This window comes from Dama dama, chromosome 12, assembly GCF_033118175.1.
Source record: "Dama dama isolate Ldn47 chromosome 12, ASM3311817v1, whole genome shotgun sequence".
NCBI classification, from domain to species: Eukaryota; Metazoa; Chordata; class Mammalia; order Artiodactyla; family Cervidae; genus Dama; species Dama dama.
Genome location: NC_083692.1, coordinates 43,707,940 through 43,728,655, shown reverse-complemented (window position 1 = coordinate 43,728,655; position 20,716 = coordinate 43,707,940). Strand labels below are relative to the sequence as shown.

At 44.4% G+C, this 20,716-nt stretch overlaps 1 protein-coding gene across 1 annotated transcript in view; it reads right to left on the bottom strand.

Annotated features, from left to right (window-relative positions):
• GLDN (gliomedin) overlaps positions 1-19,023 on the bottom strand; it is a 56,500-nt gene extending 37,477 nt beyond the window's left edge. The window contains exon 1 of the mRNA XM_061158379.1: positions 18,661-19,023. Within this exon, the coding sequence (XP_061014362.1) occupies positions 18,661-19,023 (363 nt within the window). The remainder of the gene's footprint in view (positions 1-18,660) is intronic.
• Positions 19,024-20,716: the final 1,693 nt, after the last annotated feature.

Below are 20,716 nucleotides of genomic sequence, written 5' to 3'. Positions count from 1 at the left end.
AGGAAATCCCAGGTGTCCCTCCCAACACAAACCGTTCCCTCCAAAACTCTCTGAGCTGAAGTATGTTGGGCAGTGGGACTCTCCCTCTTGTATAGATAAGAACAGAGAGGCTTAGCAAGGTGATATCATTTACTCAAGGTCACACAGCTTGCTCGTGGAAAAGCTGGGCTCAGCTCCAGGTTTCCTGATTCCATGTCTACTGTATTTTCTGTTGTGACTCAGATGAGTATTATAACATAGCCAGATGAAATTTCGATTCATTGCTTTTAGTCATTTTCATAAATTAATGCAATCAGCTGCACTACAAAATTTATCATCTTAAAATATGCATAATTGTTCATTGAGAGAATCATTAGAGACTTCATAAATGCCTCATTTGTTGCCTGGAGGATCACAGCAGGAGAAGTAGTTGGAAATAACAGAAGCATCAATAGGGAAAATTAACCTTTCTCTCTTTTATGTTCATCACTGGTCTGGAGTTAGCATAGGTTCTATAAAAGCGATAAAGAAGGAGTTTTCATTTCCTGACCTTTTGGCTTCATTTATATGCTAAAAGTTAACTTAGATATTTACCAGTAAATTGTGTCTATCTTCACTTGGGAATATTCTTTAACAAATATGGTTTATATAAGATTGTATCAAAGTAAAACATGGTGTGAAAAGGTATGACCATAAGAAAACCAGAAACTTTTTTTTTTTCTGATAATAATGCTTAAGAGTTTGGATGAAAATCAGAAAATTGAAAATTGAAAGTCATAAAACCTAACTTGTCAAGTTAAGGAGTCATATTTGGTATACCAGGCTTTCTAGATCTTCATTTAGGATTTGAGAAAAGTGAACTGAAAACAGCCTTAGAACTCATAGCCCTGGGGGTGTCAGGCAGGATCCATGCAGGACGTGGCCCTGCCCTCTCTCAAGGCCATCTACCCCCACTCCACCACTGTTTGACTCCAATCACACTGACCATCACCACTGGTCTTTGCCAAGCTGTGCATAGCAAAGAAGTTCTTGTTATAAACTGTGCTCACATCTTCACAGAGGCCTCAGAGCAAATGTCACCTCGTTAAGAAGGCTTTCCCTGACTCCCCACCTGAGAGTAACCCTAGCAGCCAGTCCCCATCACCTCAAGGCTTTCAGCCTTTGTAGCACTCACTGTTATCCAATATTAGCTTGGCTTCTGTATGCATTTGTTTATTACCTAGGCCTGTTCTCCAAAGAATGCAGGCATTTTGACAGCAGGAGAACTTGCTATTTTGTCTGTATCCCTGTGCACAGAACAGTACCTGTTTCCAGACCTAGAACTTTTCCACTGGTGAGATAGGGTTCAAGTAGGAAAGTATGTCAATGGTCTCCAAAGGACAGCTTGTCTTGAGAGCAGGTGACAACGGCTGTCAACCTGGGTGTAACATAAAGAATGGTACCCCCAGATAGCTTAGGTCAGAAGTTTTGCTGAGGAGGTGGGGCCATCCTCCCAGAAGAAATGCTGTGGCATCTCAGGGTCACCTTGAGGTCATGCTGCACTGGATGAAGACATATCACAATACATGGGGACTTGCTTTCAACTTTTATAACATATGGCAGCAATGGAAGAAAAGACAGCCCAAATGGGTCCCATCTGTGGCCTGACCAGATCTCCCAGTTTTCTCTCTGGATACAGAACTGGTCTCACTGGATTAGTAGAAACCATGGAATCTTGGGCAATTCAGGGGCAAGGAAAGAGCATCTGAAGAAAAATAATGGACTTCTTGCTAATTTGGCATCAGCTGGCTTGAGTTGGCTTTAATTCAAACTAAAAATAGATGGGACTAATTTGGCAGCCTCTATGAGAAAGAAAATGCTATGAACTGGGAACCTCGCTTGTAAGATTATACAAGGATATCTGACGAGAATGTTCATCTCCACACGGTGATGGCAAAAGCATGCAAAAAATCTAAACATTTATCAGTAAGGCATTTATTGGGCTTCCCTGGTGGCTCAGATGGTAAAGAATCTGCCTGGAATGCAGGAGACCTGGGTTCAATCCCTGGGTCGGAAAGATCTCCTGGAGAAGGGAATGGCAACCCACTCCAGTATTCTTGCCTGGAGAATTACATTGACTGAGGGCCCGGTGGGCTACAGTCCGGGGGGTCACAAAGGGTTGGACACAACTGCGTGACTAACACACACACACACACATATAGCAAGGCATTTATTAAACAGATGCAAAAGAATGAAGTAGATCTATGTGTACTAATCTTGAAAGCATACTGCTGAGTGATAAAAACAGCACAAGCCACATAACAGTACAACTTTTTGGTTAAAAAAGAACATTTAGATATGTCTGGATAAGCACAGAGAAAAGTTTGAAGGCTCATGAGCCAAAACATTGAGATCTTGTTTCCTCTTGAAGACTGAGACTAGGAGATAAAAGGGTAATTTTCACTTCTTAGTTTATATCATTTGAAAAGATATATTGGGATTATGAGTGGTTTTTACTTGCTGTGTTTTTAATAATTCAGAGTGAGAGAAGAGAGCATGCAAACATTAATATGAGCCCAAAGGATGGTTTTAATTACACAGCTTTCCACAGGAATCACAATGTCACGTATTCTTCATTACACCCATCACTCGGAATAACTTGGACAGGTCTCTGTTTCTTCTAGACGAGTGAATGTAGAATGAACTAGAATAGCTGTCTAGTGATTTTCAAGTTGTTTATTAGTCATAAGATTTTTCTTTTTCCCACATAAATTGCCAACTCCCCAAATAGAAAACAAATAGAATGGAGCTACTTTGGGTTGACTTATCCATAAACTGAGAGAGTTGGACTAGACAGATGATTTCAAATTCTACTCCCAGGAGGAATTGGGGAGGAAGTTGGGGAAGACACCCAGAGGGCTAGAGTCAAGTGGAGGAGGAAGGAGAAAGCTGAGGTCCAAAGAAATCAAGTGAAGTAGCTGGCCCAGGCTCCCAGGGCTGGCTTCCAGGGCAGAAGTCCTATTTTCTACCACATCTACATTTTTTGTGGCTTCCCAGGTGACACTAGTGGTAAAGAACCTGCCTGTCAATGTAGGAAACCTAAGAGATTAGGGTTTGATCCCTGGGTCAGGAAGATCTCTTGGCAACCCACTCCAATATTCTTGCTTGGAGAATCCCATGGATAGCCTGGTAGGCTGCAGTCCATGGAGTCACACAGTGTTGGACACAACTGAAGTGACTTAGCATGCACTACTATTTTTATACCATTTAGATTTTGCAAAAGGAATTGTGTGAAATTCAACAGGAAATGCAAATCTCTACTTTAGTTTACTTTGAATGTGAACAAGACACTAGATTTTTACTAGTTGATTATGCATCAACTGCAAGCAGTCTCTTCTGTTCAAAAATGAAAGGCTTAATCAAAAGTGTTTCTTTCTCTCATCAGGATGAATAGAGCGAAATGCCACGTACTGCCACTGCTCATCTGCACACAAAGCCTCAGGTGGTTGCCTGGTTGCCCTCTTGAACTCCCTCCCTCTCACATTTTACTCTCAGGACTGATCATTAAAAAAAAGTAAAAGAGCGAATTTGCCCATCAACACCAGTTTGCATGCTGCTGAAATAATATGTCCTGTCACAGCTTCTCTGCCGTTCCCCAAGTACTGGCTCTGGTTTGCTGTGGAGAATGCTGTTTAATTCCAAATCGCCTTTCAGATGTGACCTATTTTGTAACTTAAATTCCATTTTTCTTAGACAACTGAATACCCTTTATGGCTCTCCTTAATTGTGCAAATTGCTGCTATTATGTGCATGCAAATGGTCCTTTAGATACAGCTCCCTGGGAGCAGATAATCAGCCTGGGATTAAGCTAGGAAAGACTTGGCCCAGCTGCTGAAGGGTTCGACCACAGGTGTTGGAGGAATCCCTCATGGAATCTGAAGCTGGGGTCCGCTACCCCAGACTCATCCCTCTGAAAGGCAGGAAATCACACTGGAACCAAGATGTGGTGATGACAATCTACAGATCCCAACAAGAAGGTAGGCTTTGCCATGTCTGTGGATGAAATACTGAGGCATGACCTTCTTGCAGCCCCAGAGGAAGATCAGCCAAAGGTCCAGGTATTAGTCAGTGCAAGGGAACAAATGTTGGCCATCCCATGCCGATGGCTTGGGGCTGAGTGCTCTTGGTTCAGACAAGTATCTTCAGAGCCCAGCTAAATCCTGTCCAACCTTCCCCAAAGACCTCGATCCCCACTGACTGATCCCTTACAGCCCAGCAGCATCACCACCCTCCTTCATGTTGTTCTGGCTCCCCAACCAAACAAGCACCTATTGGTAAGAACTCTTTCATCTTCTTCCTGTATGCCCCATTCTCTCATCTGGTCCCTTTGCCAGCATTAGAATGGCATTGAGCATATAGTGGATATTTGATAAGTATTAATACCTCATTATTGATTACTCAGTCAACTGGGAGCAGAATGTGCTCTTCAGCCAAAGATATTATTCCTTTTTGACCAGTAGTTTATGGGAACCTAATGTCTAGCACTCACCTAGAGCCAGACATTCTGGAATGTGAAGTCAAGTGGGCCTTAGGAAGCATCACTATGAACAAAGCTAGTGGATGTGATGGAATTCCAGTTGAGCTATTTCAAATCCTAAAAGATGATGCTGTGAAAGTGCTGCACTCAATATTCCAGCAAATTTGGAAAACTCGGCAGTGGCCACAGGACTGGAAAAGGTCAGTTTTCATTCCAATCCCTAAGAAAGGCAATGCCAAAGAATGCTCAAACTACTGCACAATTGCACTCATCTCACATGCTAGTAAGGTAATGCTCAAAATTCTCCAAGCCAGGCTTCAGCAATACGTGAACTGAGAGCTTCCAGATGTTCAAGCTGGTTTTAGAAAAGGCAGAGGAACCAGAGATCAAATTGCCAATATCCACTGGATCATCGAAAAAGCAAGAGAGTTCCAGAAAAACATCTATTTCTGCTTTATTGACTACGCCAAAGCCTTTGACTGTGTGGATCACAATAAACTGTGGAAAATTCTGAAAGAGATGGGAATACCAGACCACCTGACCTGCCTCTTGAGAAACCTGTATGCAGGTCAGGAAGCAACAGTTAAAACTGGACATGGGACAACAGACTGGTTCCAAAGAGGAAAAGGAGTACGTCAAGGCTGTATATTGTCACCCTGCTTATTTAACTTATATGCAGAGTACATCATGGAAACGCTGGTCTGGAAGAAGCACAAGCTGGAATCAAGATTGCCAGGAGAAATATCAATAACCTCAGATATGCAGATGACACCACCCTTATAGCAGAAAGTGAAGAGGAACTAAAAAGCCTCTTGATGAAAGTGAAAGAGGAGAGTGAAAAAGTTGGCTTAAAGCTTAACAGTCAGAAAACTAAGATCATGGCATTTGGTCCCATCACCTCATGGGAAATAGATGGGGAGACAGTGGAAACAGTGTCAGACTTTATTTTTTTGGGCTCCAAAATCACTGCAGATGGTAACTGCAGCCATGAAACTAAAAGACGCTTACTCCTTGGAAGGAAAGTTATGATCAACCTAGATGGCATATTAAAAAGCAGAGAAATTACTTTGCCAACAAAGGTCCGTCTGGTCAAGGCTATGGTTTTTCCAGTGGTCATGTATGGATGTGAGAGTTGGACTGTGAAGAAAGCTGAGAACCGAAGAATCGATGCTTTTGAACTATGGTGTTGGAGAAGACTCTTGAGAGTCCCTTGGACTGCAAGGAGATCCAACCAGTCCATCCTGAAGGAGATAAGTCCTGGGTGTTCATTGGAAGGACTGATGCTGAAGCTGAAACTCCAATACTCTGGCCACCTCATGCAAAGAGTTGACTCGTTGGAAAAGACCCTGATGCTGGGAGGGATTGGGGGCAGGAGAAGGGGACGACAGAGGATGAGATAGCTGGATAGCATCACCGACTTGATGGGCATGAGTTTGAGTAAACTCCGGGAGTTTGTGATGGACAGGGAGGCCTGGCGTGCTGCGATTCATGGGGTTGCAAAGAGTCGGACACGACTGAGTGACTGAACTGAACTGAACTGAACGTCTAGCATGTGGTTACTGTTTCTCTTTGTGTATATTTGCTTAAGATAACTTAATTTTGACAAAGACTCCACTAATCCCTAGAAAATGGCAGCCCAGAGATTTGAGGGTTATCTTATTAGGGTTCCTGAGAGATGGTCATTCTCTCTTCTGCCCATAGCAACATCACTGCAAAACCAGGAGCTATTGATGTGCCCCTGGTTTGGAGGGAAATAACACAAACCTTTCATGCTCTCTTGAGTAGAGACATCTGGTTAGGGCTGGGTCAGCCAGACAGAGACTGGGGTGCTGAATGAAAAGTGGTCTCAAACATCAATGAAAATGCAGTGTAAAATTAAAAGACACTTGCTCCTTGGAAGAAAAGCTATGACAAACCTAGACAGTGTATTAAAAAGAAAAAACATCACTTTGCCAACAAAGGTCCATATAGTCAAAGCTATGACTTTCCAGTAGTCATGTATGGATGTGAGAGTTGGACCATAAAGAAGGCTAGGCTCCACTGAATTGATGTTTCTGAACTGTGGTATTGGAGAAGACTCTTGAGAGTCCCTTGGACAGCAAGGAGATCAAACCAATCAATCCTAAAGGAAAGCTATCCTGAATATTCACTGGAAGGATTGATACTGAAGCTCCAATACTTTAGTCACCTGATGCAAGAACCGACTCACTGGAAAAGACCCTGATGCTGGGAAAGACTGAGGGCAGGAGGAGAAGGAGGTAACAGAGGATGAGATGGTTGGATGGCACCATCCACTCAATGGACATGAGTTTGAGCAAACTCTGGGAGATGGTGAAGGACAGGGAAGTCTGGCATGCTGCAGTTCATAGGGTCAGAAAGAGTTGGGCACAACTTAAGAGATTGAACAACAAAAAACCTCTCCCCCTACCCCCCCCCCCCAAAAAAAAACAAAACCCTGTAAACAGAATTAAAAGATAACACCCAGGGCTGAAAGGTGTAGTATAAAGTACATGGGTTTGGGGAGTCAGACACAGTTAAGTCTGAGGTGAGTGCCAGTTCCTTCACTCACTGGCTCTGTGACGTTGAACAGGATGTTTTATCTCTCTAAGACTCAGTAACCTCAGGAGTAGATGGACTGTTGGTTAGAGTCTCCCTGTGTCCAGGTAATGAATATTACTGTGCTCAGCCTCTCCACTATTTCTTGGGTACACTGCCAACAGGGATTCCCTCCCTCGCAGACTCAGGTGTTCAGCTGCCTCTTCAATATCTTCACTTAAACATCTAACAGAAATCTTGGTGTTAACATACCCCAAGCTGAACTCTTGATATTCCCCTCAAAACCGTTCTATCTGCAGTTCTTCTATCTCATTAATGACAATTCTGTCTTTCCACTACTTGGGCCACTAACTTTGAAGTCATTGAACTCCTTCCCCCCGCCCCCGACGTCACATATCATGTTCAAGCTGTCAGCAAATTCTAGCAGCTTGACATTGGACATATCTAGACAGAGCCCACTTAGCATTCCACCCCTCAGCCACTACCTTTTTTTCACTGCAATAGCCAAGTAAATAGCTTCCCTGCTACCACTGCCCATGCTTCCCCTCCAAAGAATCTAGTCCATTGTAGCGATCCTTTGAAAAGGCAGGTCAGATCATATCACTCCTCTGCCTAAAATCCTTCAAAGACCCCCACCCCCCCCACCCCCCAATAAAGGCCCGTGTCTTTACAACATCCTGCAAGGCTCTACATGAACTGGTCCTCTGGTCCTTTCTCTGCCCAGTTATCCTCTGACCTCATTTCCTACCACTCCCTCCCACTCCCTCGTCTAACTGTTCCTTGTGCTTTCTGTACACTCCCCCATCTCAGAGCTTTTGCTCTCACTCTTCCTTCTGCCTGAAGAGCCCTCCCCTAGATTTCCACATGGCTCACTCCCTCACCTCCTTCAAGTTTTTTGTTCAAATGTCACCTTCTTAGTGAGGCCTTTCCCACCCAGAAGACTTCTAACTGCATCTCCCCCTTCCTGCTCCCTAATCCTCAAGCTTCTTCATTGTTCTTCATAGCACTTATCACTTTCTAATATTGCAGGGAATTTACTTATTTGCCTTGGCTCTTGTCTGTCGCTACCCTCCCAGAATGTAAACCCCAACAGGACAGGGATTCGCATAGTTTGCTTATACTGTTTCTTGTGCACCCATGGTAGTGCCTGTGATATAGTAGGTAACTACATCTCAAATGAATGAAGGAATCTCCAACAGGTAGAGCAGGCCTGCTAAATCAGTCTTACCAAAACCTGTCACAAACTCCTATTTGATGGATAGCAAGAATTCTTAGAAAAGACTTTAAAAAATACTCCAGGACTCATCTCCAAAACTTCTCATGTGTAAAGAAACTAGATTCAGAAACTAGCAGATATCTTGGTCTATATTTGCCCTTGCTGAGTTGTAGATGCATGTATCAGTGAAGAGATATTCATCAAATATCTCGCTAATGGTGTAGCAGAGTGGTGAGATATATTTAAAGAGACAAAGGTGACTAGAGATGACAAATTAGAGACCAAAACTGTACACAAACAAAGTTTTAGTTGTGTGATACAGACGATAAGTGCATAAGAGGTTATGGGTGGAAGAGATGAGTGTTCTGAAGTGAGCTAAGAATCTCTTGTCTCCCCCAGGCTTCTAATGGATTTTTCTGAAGCAGGAGTGCTGCTGGAATAATCTTTCACTAACTGTTAATAATAATATTCTGTGCACCCATTATTCCTTTCAACAAGCATCTTCAGATAATTTTGATTTTTATCTAAGTATGCTTATCTTCACCTTATAGTCAGAAAAGTATACATAAATGGTAGTTAAGTAACTTGTCCAGTGTTGGGGGGATGGACAAAGAATTAATCCATTATCCCAAACTCTGCCCTTTGGCATTCTTTGTACATAGCAAAAACATTTGTGAAGATGTTTTGTCAAGCTACTCCCTGCTCAGCCCCCTCCTCCCTCTGCACAAGGAATAGCTATGAGAGGTTAGTCCAGAAAATATTTAGAGGAGGTCCCTGGGTTGACAGGAGAAGGAAATGGTAACCCACTCCAGTATTCTTGTCTAGAGAATCCTGTGGACAGAGGAGCCTGGTGGGCTGCCGTCTATGGGGTCGCAAAGGGTCGGATATGACTGAAATGACTTAGCAGCAGCAGCAGCAGCTGGGTTGAGATACTCATCCACAACAGTTGTGGATGTTGTTAACATTGGAACATTGGCTGGATAAAACTGTTGGTTTGACAGACATGCTGTTTCTGTGGGGTTCAAAAAGTTTTGATCAACGGAAGAATGAATGCGTGAGTTCACCTTGAACATGAATATTTACAAATTATGCTTAGTGTAACTGACTTCCCTAAATTCAATACCCAGCATATATGTATGGTTTGAACCCATGAACCATAAAAATGACTACCTGGGAAATAACATTCTTTCTAGAGGTCATTATATAGGCTTTGGGAACTGACTTTTACTTTTTAGACTTGTAAAGCCCTCTCTGATGGAGAACACATAGTTCTTGGAAGAAGGGTATTCTCTTTTCCTTGAATATTCTTTCATTCTTGTTTTCCTTCCCCTTTTCCTCTATTTTCATCTCATGTTCATTCTCAAAATAAATGCAGCATTCTCACATCTAAACTAACCCACTACAGTTTCCTCAATTCTGATCACTCCACCATCTTTGGAGGGATGTGGACCAGGTGGCTCCTTTCTCTTTCCTTATGTCCAATTAGTTCCCAAGTTCAATTTATCCTTATTTCGTGGTATTTCTAGGCTATAGATCTTCTCCATTTCTGATATCATCATCTTAGCTAGACAGAATCATTTCCTGCCTGGACTAAGGCAATAACTTCCTAGCTTTCTTCCTGCCTCTCATCTCTTCCTGGTGCAATCTTTCCTGTATTGTACAGCCAGATCAGTCCTATAAAATCGCTTCCTTCATGAGTGCCCCATGGAAAATTCTCCCACTCGTCAGATTCATTCTCAGCTTCCTGTGGCCACCTTAATTCCTCTCCCACAGCCCAAACTCCTCAGTGTAGGAAAGCTTCTTGCTCTCTCAGCCTTGCAACCACGTTCATTCCTGTCCCTAGACCTTGGCTCAAGTTATTAACTGTATTTGCACTGATTTCCCCTCCTTGCCTGCTCGAATCTCATCAACCCTTCATTATCCATTTCCAGTTCTGTCTGCTCCACGAAACCTTCCTTCATCACTTGAGTGAGGACTGGTTTTCTCTGTCACTGCCCTGATGCTCACTGTAAAAGAATTTTCTCTAAAGGCCTGCCTATTCAGAGGGATGGATTCCAAGGACCTCAAGTGTTGCCTATAGGAAGAAGGCATTTTCCACCTTTGAATGAAAAGATTCCAGACCCCAAAAGCACCGAGTCACTTAAAAACTGGGGAATTATTTTGCAGTTGCTAGCTCATTGTTTTAGCTTAGGTACAGTTACCCACAATGCATTTCCAAGTCCTTCACGGTTTTTACATATAGCTTATGCAGCATCTCCAAAATTCCCAGCACTTTGATGAACACAAGAAACTTTCTGAGTGGCCGGAAGATGGGGTTACTCTGCTTATAGCATTCTGAACAATTCCACAAATTGCATTTTAAGTGATCTTTAGTTGGCTTCGTTCTTTTAACTCCACCTTTCAGTAAAGAAAATTGTGTCTGAACTTCAGTTAACCTAGAAGTAAATTATATCTACTTAAAATATAGAGCTGTTACAACTCAAAGAGCTACATTAAAAAAAAGCAACTGATGGACTGAAAAATGCTCCCTTTGTAGCAGAATTACAACCTAAAAGCTTCAGCTTGTTTTACACAACATGACCTTTAGTCTGTAGATAAAATGCATGTAAATTAAGCTTGAATGTCAACTAGATTTGGCCAAGGATATTTTTCTGAGGCAGGGAGGGAAGGAGAGTTTGAAGAATGTAGATTTTTAAAATGTCTTTTTTCCCCAGATGAGTTATGTCTTATAAGATCTAGGACTATTTTGGTAGTTCCCACATGGGTACCCATATCCTGGAGACCATGAGACCGCCCACCCCAAGAAGTAAATTGTTCCCCTTTCTTAGAAGCTTTTTTCTCTACCTTCTACTCACATTCTGTCAATCTTCCAAATGAAAGCATCCAGAACTTTTTTTCAGAACTGCCATCAACAGAAATCGGCAGGAGTGCACAAGAACTATGCCAGTAGCTCAGAATGGGGTGAAGATGACTCTCCTCGTGGGGCAAACCTCGTCATCAGTGGCCATGAAGCAGGGGTGAGGCCCCGGGAAAGCCTGAACTGTTGAAGAAGCCACATCAAGGCTAATTCTGTTTTGTTTTCAATGACAAGATGATTTAGGTTGGTGCGAGCTACCCTAGGCTTCAAAAGGCAAAATAGGATCCCAAAGCAGCAGCTGATAACAGCACATATGATCAGACAACTCGGCATTTTGAAGAGACTGAAGATAAAAAGTAAAGCCAGAAACAAGATACTGAGGGCATGGGGCAAGGAGGGCTACATGATAAACTCACAGCGATTAATCTCAGCAACAGCTACAATGAACAGTTACTGGAAGTCTGACTATACCGGGCACTGTCCTTTACCTACATCATCTCCCTTAAACTTCCAAACAACCCTTTGAGGTGCATATTCAATATTATCATCTCACCTCTTACAGAGGAGGAAACAGAGGCTGGGGGAAGTTAACAGACTTGCCCAAAGTTGCCCAGCTACCAAGCTGTGGGCCCGGGATGAATCTGTCTGATTCCCAGGTCCATACTATTTACTGCTGTAACGTACTTCAGGGAAGCATGGGGGAGACAGAATTTGCCTGGGAACCTGCCCATGAAGAAGAGGGAATTCCAGGTCTCCAGAGTTAAGGGCAGCAGCATCATGTAAAGGCAAGCCTGGACCAGACACAGTCTTAGCTGAGATGTAGCCTCAAGTTCTCTCTTACCCTTAACTGATACCTGGACATGGCTTCTGACACGTAAATTAATGTGTGACATCCCAAGTGCCCATGAGCACATGCTGCTATGAGAAAGGCCACAGAACCAGCCCCCCTCTCCAGCCACAACCAGGCTCCACATGTGGGTTATTGCTTTGGCTGCCCTGTCTTATTTTGTTCTGCTCTGTCAGGCCTCTAGGCTCTCATCAGGGCCCAGTTTATACGATAGGACCTACTGGGGTATAAGTTTCTCCCCTGCAACTGAACAGAATAGATGTGGTTTGAAACAAGGCCTAGATATGAGGCTAAAGGGATGGCTATTCTAACATTATCCCACTCCAGACTTGGGAAGTCAGCTTAGAAGGAACACGGCTTGAGGGCTGGCTCAGTCCCACTGCCTTCCTCTAGAGTGAAACCACTTTCAGCGCAGCTCTGTCCTGGACTCTGTCTCCTGCAGGAGGGCTTAAACCCCAAGGTTAACACTCTGCTTAAACAACCCTGATTTAGTAGCTTAGCTCTTCAAAGGTACAATGCCTAGGGTCCTCCAATCCCATGGACCACTGTCTACATGAGAGGTCGGTAAACTTTTCTGTAAAGAACAAGATAGGAAATACCTTAGGCTTTGTGAGTCATATGGTCTCTGGTGTGACTACTCAATCCTGTGGTTGTCATGTGACAGCAACCACAGACAATACATAAACAAGTGGGCATGGATGAATGCCAATAAAACTTTATTTATAGTTACTGAAACTTGAATTTCATACAATGTTCATGTGTCACAAAATACCGTTCCACGTATTTTTTTCCTATCCACTTGTAAATGTAAAAATCATTAAGTCACAAGCTGCACAAAAACAAATAGCAGGCTTGATTTGACCTTAGGCCACGGTTTGTTGACTCCTGATCTAAATTCTCAGCTTTTACACCATGGAAGTGACTCAGTTCAAGGGGTGGGAAAGGCAGGTAACCCCTGCCATGACCAAGCTAAGGCCTTCAAGGAGATACAGCATCCATGCAAGCAGAAGCTGTGACTATGGTAATGTGACTTTTGTCCCCTGTAAACACGATAATGTATAGATCCATGTACCTCAGAGTGGTCATCATGAAAAACTGTTTGCTACAATGCATTACTAGTTAACACAGCTGGAATCTCCTCCATGAGATCTGCCCACAGTAAATGCTTTTGAAAAGCCTCAGTGACAGGAAATCTCCATCCACTGAAGGTAGAGTTTATGTTCCGTGCTCACACTTGGTCACTAAGCTGTGTCTAACTCTTTGTGACCCCATGGACTGCAGCCCACCAGGCTCCTCTGTCCATGGGATTTCCCAGGCAAGAATACTGGACTGGATTGTCATTTCCTTCTCCAGGGAATCTTCCCAAACTAGGGATCAAACCCGCGTCTCCTGCATTGGCAGGCAGATTCTTTACCACTGAGACACCAGAGAAGCCCCTACGGTTGATGTTCAGAGACAGCCAAAACCAAAACAAAATGAAACCAACCAAACCAAATGAAATGCAAAAAACCAACTCCACTTAACCACCAATAATGATAACAATGACACAGATTCCACTATCCTTTCAAAATTAGGCTGGGAAATCAGTGGTGGGGGTGGGGGTTGTGGTGTAACTAAATAAAGCCATTTTGTTCAGAACCAAGTCTTAACTCAGCCCCTAACAATGTGAGTGTTGTTTGGCCAATACACTGTCAGTCAAATAAAAAAACATGTTGAGAAAATTTTTGTCAATAGTTAAAAACCAAGAGATTTCACATAAAAAGACAGATTTTTTACTTTTCTTGACAAAAATCAAAAGATCAGACACACAAGGCTCTCGTTCATGTACAGCAACCATCAGCAAAAACCTCCCCTGTAGACGGAGCACATGAACCTTGGGTGGGCACAGTCCCTACTGCGCCCTATGGCCCCCAGCACAGTGGCAGCTGCCATGTAACCTTGGGCTTACAGCCTTTTCACTCACAGTACGAGTAACACAATCACATGGTTCAAAAGTCAAAATAATGCACAGAGCTATGCAATGAAAGGCTCATGCCCACCTTATCCCAACCCTCCCTAAGTAAGTAATGTTGTTCATATCATTTATTTTTCCCCTTCTTCCTTACACTTTTGTCATTTAAAAATATATCTTGGGGGTTGTTCCAATAGCTGAACATAGAGAATTTACTCATTCTTGCTTTATAGCTACCTAGTATCCCAGTGGATAAATACATCAGTTTACTTAACTAGTCCTGTAGTGGACAAAGGATGTTAGTCTTTTGTTTTTACCAATATTCTGCAGTGAATAACAATGTGCATATGTCATTTCATAGATGACAAAGTCTTGTGCAAGATAAATTCCCACAAGCAAGATTGCTGGGTGAGAGAGTAAACCTATTTGTTATCCAAAGGTATTGCCAAATTGCCTTCCTTATGGGCTGTAGCATTTTGCATTCCAAACAGCAGTATAAGAGCAAGTCCGTTTCCCTTCAGTTTCCCCAACAGAATATGTTGTCAAACTTTTGCAGTTGCCATTCTGAAAGGTAAGAATTATATTTTGGAGCAGTAATTGCATTTCTAAATCAAGAGCTCTTTTCCTGTGTTTTTAAGATAAATTTGCATTTCTTTTCCTGAGACCTATGCATTCCATATTCCTACTGGATTCCTATTTCTGTTGCAGATTCCCCTATTAAATTCTTACCTTGTTAAACAGCTTCTAGAACTGCTGCATAAATCTTCTGCATATATATAATCTGCATACATAATATATGCAGAAGATTAGCCCTGTACCTATAATATGAGCTGCAAATATTTCTTTACAGTTTATCATTTGCCTTTAATAATGGTGTATGTGTTTGTTTTTATAATTGTCATGCAGTTTTTGTTGTTGTGTGTGCTTTTTAAATGTGGTTAAATTTACTCATTTATTGTTTGCTTTTGGCTTTTGAGTTATAGTTCTCATTTCCCTTTCCAAGATTAAAAATGAACTTACTCATATTTTGTTCTAACAGTTTTAGAACTTCATTTTTTTAAATGTAACCTTTTGATCCGTTTAGAACTTGTTAAGGCACACATTATGAGTAGTAAAACTTTCTTCCTACTGGGTGCTTGACCCAAGATTTTAGGGAGGATGATAAAGCTACCAGAATATCAATAAGGGTGAGACTTGAAGAATGGAATAAAAGAGAGAAACTGATGCAGGGAGGAGTGAGAAGAGCAGTGGGAGGGAGTGGAGACTATACAGCACCAACATCTCTTGAAGGAGCTCCTGGCAGATGGGTTCCCATTACTGGTATAGCTCAGTGGTATCCAGGGCCCCTTTCATTACTTTTCTCCAAAATCCTCACTTCCTTTAAAAGATTTAATGGCTGTACCAAACTAACTAATGGACTTCCCAGGTGGCTCAGCAGTAGAGAATTGCCTGAGAAGCAGGAGACGTGGGTTCGATCCCTGGGTTGGGAAGATCCCCTGGAGGAGGAAATGGCAACCCACTCCAGTGTTCTTGCCTAGAGAATCTCATGGACAGAGGAACCCGGTGGGTTACAGCCCACCCATGGGGTCACAAAAGAGTCAGACATGACTCAGCGACTAAGCAATAACAACCAAACTAATTGTACTTAAGTAATAATTAGTTATGTTGTCCTTTTAATAAAATCATTTACAGCTGCCAATCAGTTTCTGGTCAGACTGTGCTAACCAGAATTAACATGCTGAGTTGAAGTACTTTCAGCCAAAAGCATAGAACTTAGAAGTATTGGTTGGCTTGAGAAGGCTCATCTTGGATAAATGAGCCATTTTTGGAAGACTTTTTGCAATGCTGAAATTAGTCTGCATACAGTTTCTTTGTTCTGAGATCTCTCAGGACATGGGACTTCAGTAGTGAGGGGACCTCTGATCTCACTCTCATTGAAGACCTACTGGCGCTATATAAAAAGGTGAGGTAAAGTGTAGACTTCAACCATGAGAAGTTGGTACGCTTACCTCCATGCTGTAAACTACATCTTTAATAGTCCTCCTAGCAATTTTTCTACTCAGGTGCCCTTTTGTTGTTCAGTTGCTAAGTCATGTCCAACTCTACATGCCCTGAGAAAGTTCTTTTTAAAAATTGTTTCCTCATGTGAATAATTCTCTGTTCTGAGAAACAGAGAGAGTAAAGATGAGGGAAATCTACTAGGGTGAATGGTGAGAGTGTTGTTACAATAAAGTATGTAAAAAGCTTTTCACCATTAAGTTTGTTCCTTTGCCTAAAGCAGAGGCCTCAAGGGAGACCTGGTGAGAGTGAGGTGCTTAATACAACTGACCATCATCAGGCAGGCATGCCAAGGCCCTTTGTGTTGGTAAGCGGGCACCCGCCCCTGGGCTTCACTCCTAACAATTAATTCAGAATCTCTGGGAGATGGGTCCTGGGCATCAGTCATGTTTAAACTCCCTATATGGTTTCACTGTACAACCACTGCTGTAGAATGGAATTATTCAAAGTGTGGTTCTCAGACCAGCAGCAACAATATAAGTGGGAGCCTGTTATAAATACAGAGCCTCAGTCCCCAACTGAGAGTTTCTGAATCAGAATTTGCATTTTTACAAGATCTCCAAGATCTTCATATGCACATTAGAGAAGCAGTGGTCTAGAGGAGCATTTCCCAAAGTGTGGCACCTTGACCACCTGTATCAAACTCACCAAGGGGTTGGAAGGGTGGGAGATGGGTAGGTCAGGGGACTTAAGGAAGCTGGTTCTGGAGATTATAATTCTACAAGTCTGAGGTTAGGACCCTGAAATCTGCATTTTTAATGTGTTCCCAGGTGACCCCTAAGTCTACTGTTTGGGAACTACTCCCAAGAGGACTATGATGGTGACTTTCTCCTGGCCTACATGGAAAGTCCCTCAGTGACTCCTAAAGGTCACACCCATTGCAAGTGGGGGATGACTTGGGGATAATCTTCAAGTGCTTCTCATCCAGATAAATGTAATGTAATGTCTGTTCTCTGAGTTGCTACAGAGCAGCTAGTGGTAGTTAAATCAGCTTTCATACTGACACAGATATGAGTGTCTGCATTATCTTGGATTAATGATGAACAGAATGTAATCTGGATACATAAGCCTCTTAAAAGCAGGATTAAAAATATAAAATGTTGATACTCAGGTGCAACCTTCTTGGATGTTTTAACAAACCCCTAAAAATGCACAGTGAAGAGCCAAGAGAAAGAGTGAATTTCCCTAAAGAGATTTCTTCACTTTACAGAGGTCCTTTTCTGAAATTTTTGCTTGGGTCCAGCTTTTTAAATGACAATGTGGGTTAAAAAAAAATGAACTCAGGAATGGAAAAATGTGATCTTTCCCAAAAGATGTGCTTGAAGTGTGTAGTACTTTCATGTAGTTATGAAAGCACTTCAGCTCATGTAAGATATTTAAAAGCTTCTATGATAATAGGATTAAGTGAATTTATCTTCAAACACCTAGGATTCCAAAATATGGCTCACACTTGACTTGAGATGACAACTGAAATCTTTGTAAAGTAAAATATTCATCACAGCTGTAACAGATAATGAAATAGAATGGGGAACTGCAACGTGATCCAAGTGCAACTGTTAGATAACTATTGAGCTAATATCAGCAAAAACAAATGAAATTAAAACTGGAAGAAAGATTTTTGAGGCTTTACTTTAACAACTTGTTTTAAGAGCAGTGTTTCTGAAATCATTTTTGAGGAGCACAGTGGCCTTTGAAAATCTAATGAAAAGCTTTGGACTCTCCCTAGATGCATGAGCCTGTGAAGAGCTCACTCCGACATTTTCTGAGGTTCCACAGACTTCTTGGGGGCTTCCCAGGTGGCGCTAGTGGTAAAGAACCCTCCTGCCAATGCAGCAGGCGTAAGAGAGGTGAGTTCAATCCCTGGGTCGGGAAGAACCCCTGGAGAAGGAAATGGCAACACACTCCAGTATTCCTGCCTGGAAAATCCCATGGACAGAGGAATCTGGTGGGCTATAGTCGATAGGGTAGCAAAGAGTCAGACACAGCTGAGCGACTGAAACGATAGACTTCTTGGAGCCCACATGATAAACCCCAGCTTTGACACTGCGTTTTAACAAAGATGCTCTATGTTGATTTCCATTATTTGTAACCACTTGGTACCCAAGAGTAAGTTTCCCCTCAAAAAGGTCCCAGGGGTTGGTAAAATTAGGGCTGTTTTCACATAAACCTAAACTATTAGGTTGGCAGTCTTGGGTGGGATGAGCCGAGGCCCGGTGAAAAGCCAGACCAATAGATGATGTCAGTGAAAGAATCACTTTACATAAGTCTGCGCTCTTCCAGAAATGTTACGTCTGTGCTCTCATGGACCCCCTACGAATTTCACAGGCAGAGCTCGGGCCGCTGCGGCTCCTGTCACACCAGAAGGTGAAAACCTGTGTTCAAAGTTAGGAAGTAGGCTCTTAAGAACATTGCCTATCCCCTAATTTATCTGCAGTCTGAACGACCTCAGAGGTGGAAGACTTACCCCTTCACCCCTCCCCCGTTTAACATATGAGGAAACTGACCCCAGATGGGCTAAGGTGCTCTCCAAGGTGATTTTCCCAGCGGGTTCACACCCAGGACTTCTCCCCAGGGCACCGCGCCATCTGGCCAGAGGAGGAGAGGATGTCTGAGGCTCTCCCCCTCACTGTCGGCCGCCCACCCCGGCGGGGGCGTCAGAGGGAGCTGAGACCCCGCCTACCGGCACCATGGAGTAGGTCATCATCATCAGCATGTCGTGGCTCTCAGCACGGATGTGCTGCGCAGGCTCCCCGCCGTGGCTGCGCTTGTTGCGCGCGGCGCTCGCGGGGTCTGGGGGTGGCGCGGGCCCCCGGCGAGGGGCGCGACTCAGCTCCGCCAGGAAGGCGCGCAGGGCGCTGTCCTCGCGCTGCTCCCGGCCCCGCTGTGCCTCCAGCGCCCGGAGCGCAGCGCTCAGCCCGCGCCACTGGCACAGCGCGAACACCGTGCCTGCAGCATTGAGCGCCGAGAGCAGCGCCACCGCGGCCAGGGCACCGCGCAGCCCCCAGCCCGCGCCCCCGCGGCCTCGCTCCGCGCCTCCAGCCATGCCCTGAGCGCCTCGGACCGGGTCCGGCAAGGCTCTGCCGCCTCTCACCCCGGCAGCCTTTATACGCCTCGGGCAAGCCGTGGGCTGGTGGCAGCGCCGTGAGTCACGCCGCCCTTTGGCCCTGCTGGCGGGGCGGGTTGGGGACAGCAGTAGTGGGGCTCGAGCAGCCCGGAGGGACAGGCCGGCGGAGAGGGGGACAGGAGCGAGTGGAGACAGTCTGCGGGGGAGGGCAGGCTCACACTCCTGGTGCCTGGCCAAGCAAACTAGCAAACCCGCCTCTCTTTCCTTCTCCCCCACTGCCCTGCCCGTGGGGATTGCCGCGGCCCAGACGGGCAAAACGAGGGTCAGACTGAGGGGGAGAGCAGGAATTCTTAGGGCCTGAGAAGTCGCTGGATTCCACCCCCTCCTCCCCCCACACTGCCCTCTCTGGAGAAAGAGATCAGCATGCCCAGATGCCAAGGCCTGTGCCCACTGCCCCTGGGCAGTCTGCTGTTGGGCTGAGTCCCAGGCCGCCGGTCATTCCTCCCCAGGGTCACAAGGCCTCATGTGGCCACTGAAGCTCCTACTCCATCTTTCCTGGGAGGAGAACGGATAGAGACAGGGAAACAGCTGGCACGGGATGGTTCAAAAAGCCATCCATCAGAAGGAAAAAAGCCCAGCCCTGCATGACAAGCAGGGGTCATCTGTGAAGGAAAATTTTCAGGATATGACAGGCCAAGAACTCTCCCATGAGATCCATATCTGGGAGGTAGCCCGATGATGAGAAAAAAACTCCAGAGTGGAAACTGGGAGGAAAAAAAATACTCCTGGTTCTGACCTTATTCTGCTGCTACCCAGATGGAGGGCTTTGACCCAAGACCACTCTGGTCTGATTCTGAGGAGCTCTCTGGCTGAAGGTTTGAGGTGGTGGCCAGGCCCCTACTGGACCTCACTAAGTCTGTGTTACTTGAGGGGGCAGTCACCTCATACCTCCTGGCTACCTCTTCACAGCTCCCTCCTACTCCTATTAGCTCATATGCTGGTTGTGCCTCAAAGGCCACTAACCACCCCTGCCCCTGGCCCCTAAGGCAGAGTCATTTCTCAGTCTCTCCCAGGACTTCTTCACTCCCCATTTTTCTCAGCTTCCTCTAGAATGACTGCCTCCCTGGGGCCCCAGGGCCTGCAAGAGGCCCTGGTGGTGTGGGAAGCCACAACTTAAAACCAAGATTGCTGTTTCCACAGCCCATTATCTCAGAGAAGGAGCTGGCTCCCTGCCATTGAGCCAGCTGGAGCTGTCAAGGTTCTGTGTCAAGGTCTGATTCCTTAGTTTTAATCGAGGCTGACCAGCTTGCGTCTTCTTAAAAGAACATCCAGGATGAGGAATCAGGAGAGCATGAAGGCCCAAGTGCTTCATGAATGACCTCAACTATGGGGACATGAGGTCTGGTAGGGGATGGAAGTGATACAGACAGTGTCCCAATCCTAGCATACTATGACCTATTGGAAGAATTGCCATGTATCCTCATCTCTTTTCATTTAGGCTTAGGATGCCAATTGTCAGGCTTACAGCCAATAGGGAGAAGTCACAGAGAGGCAGATTGGAGGTTAGCCCCAGTAAGATCTTCATTTGGTTCACTAAAAGCTTACCGAGTGCCTACTGTATTTCAGGCGCAGTAATGGGTGCTGAGTACAGAAATGAACAAGACAGACAGTT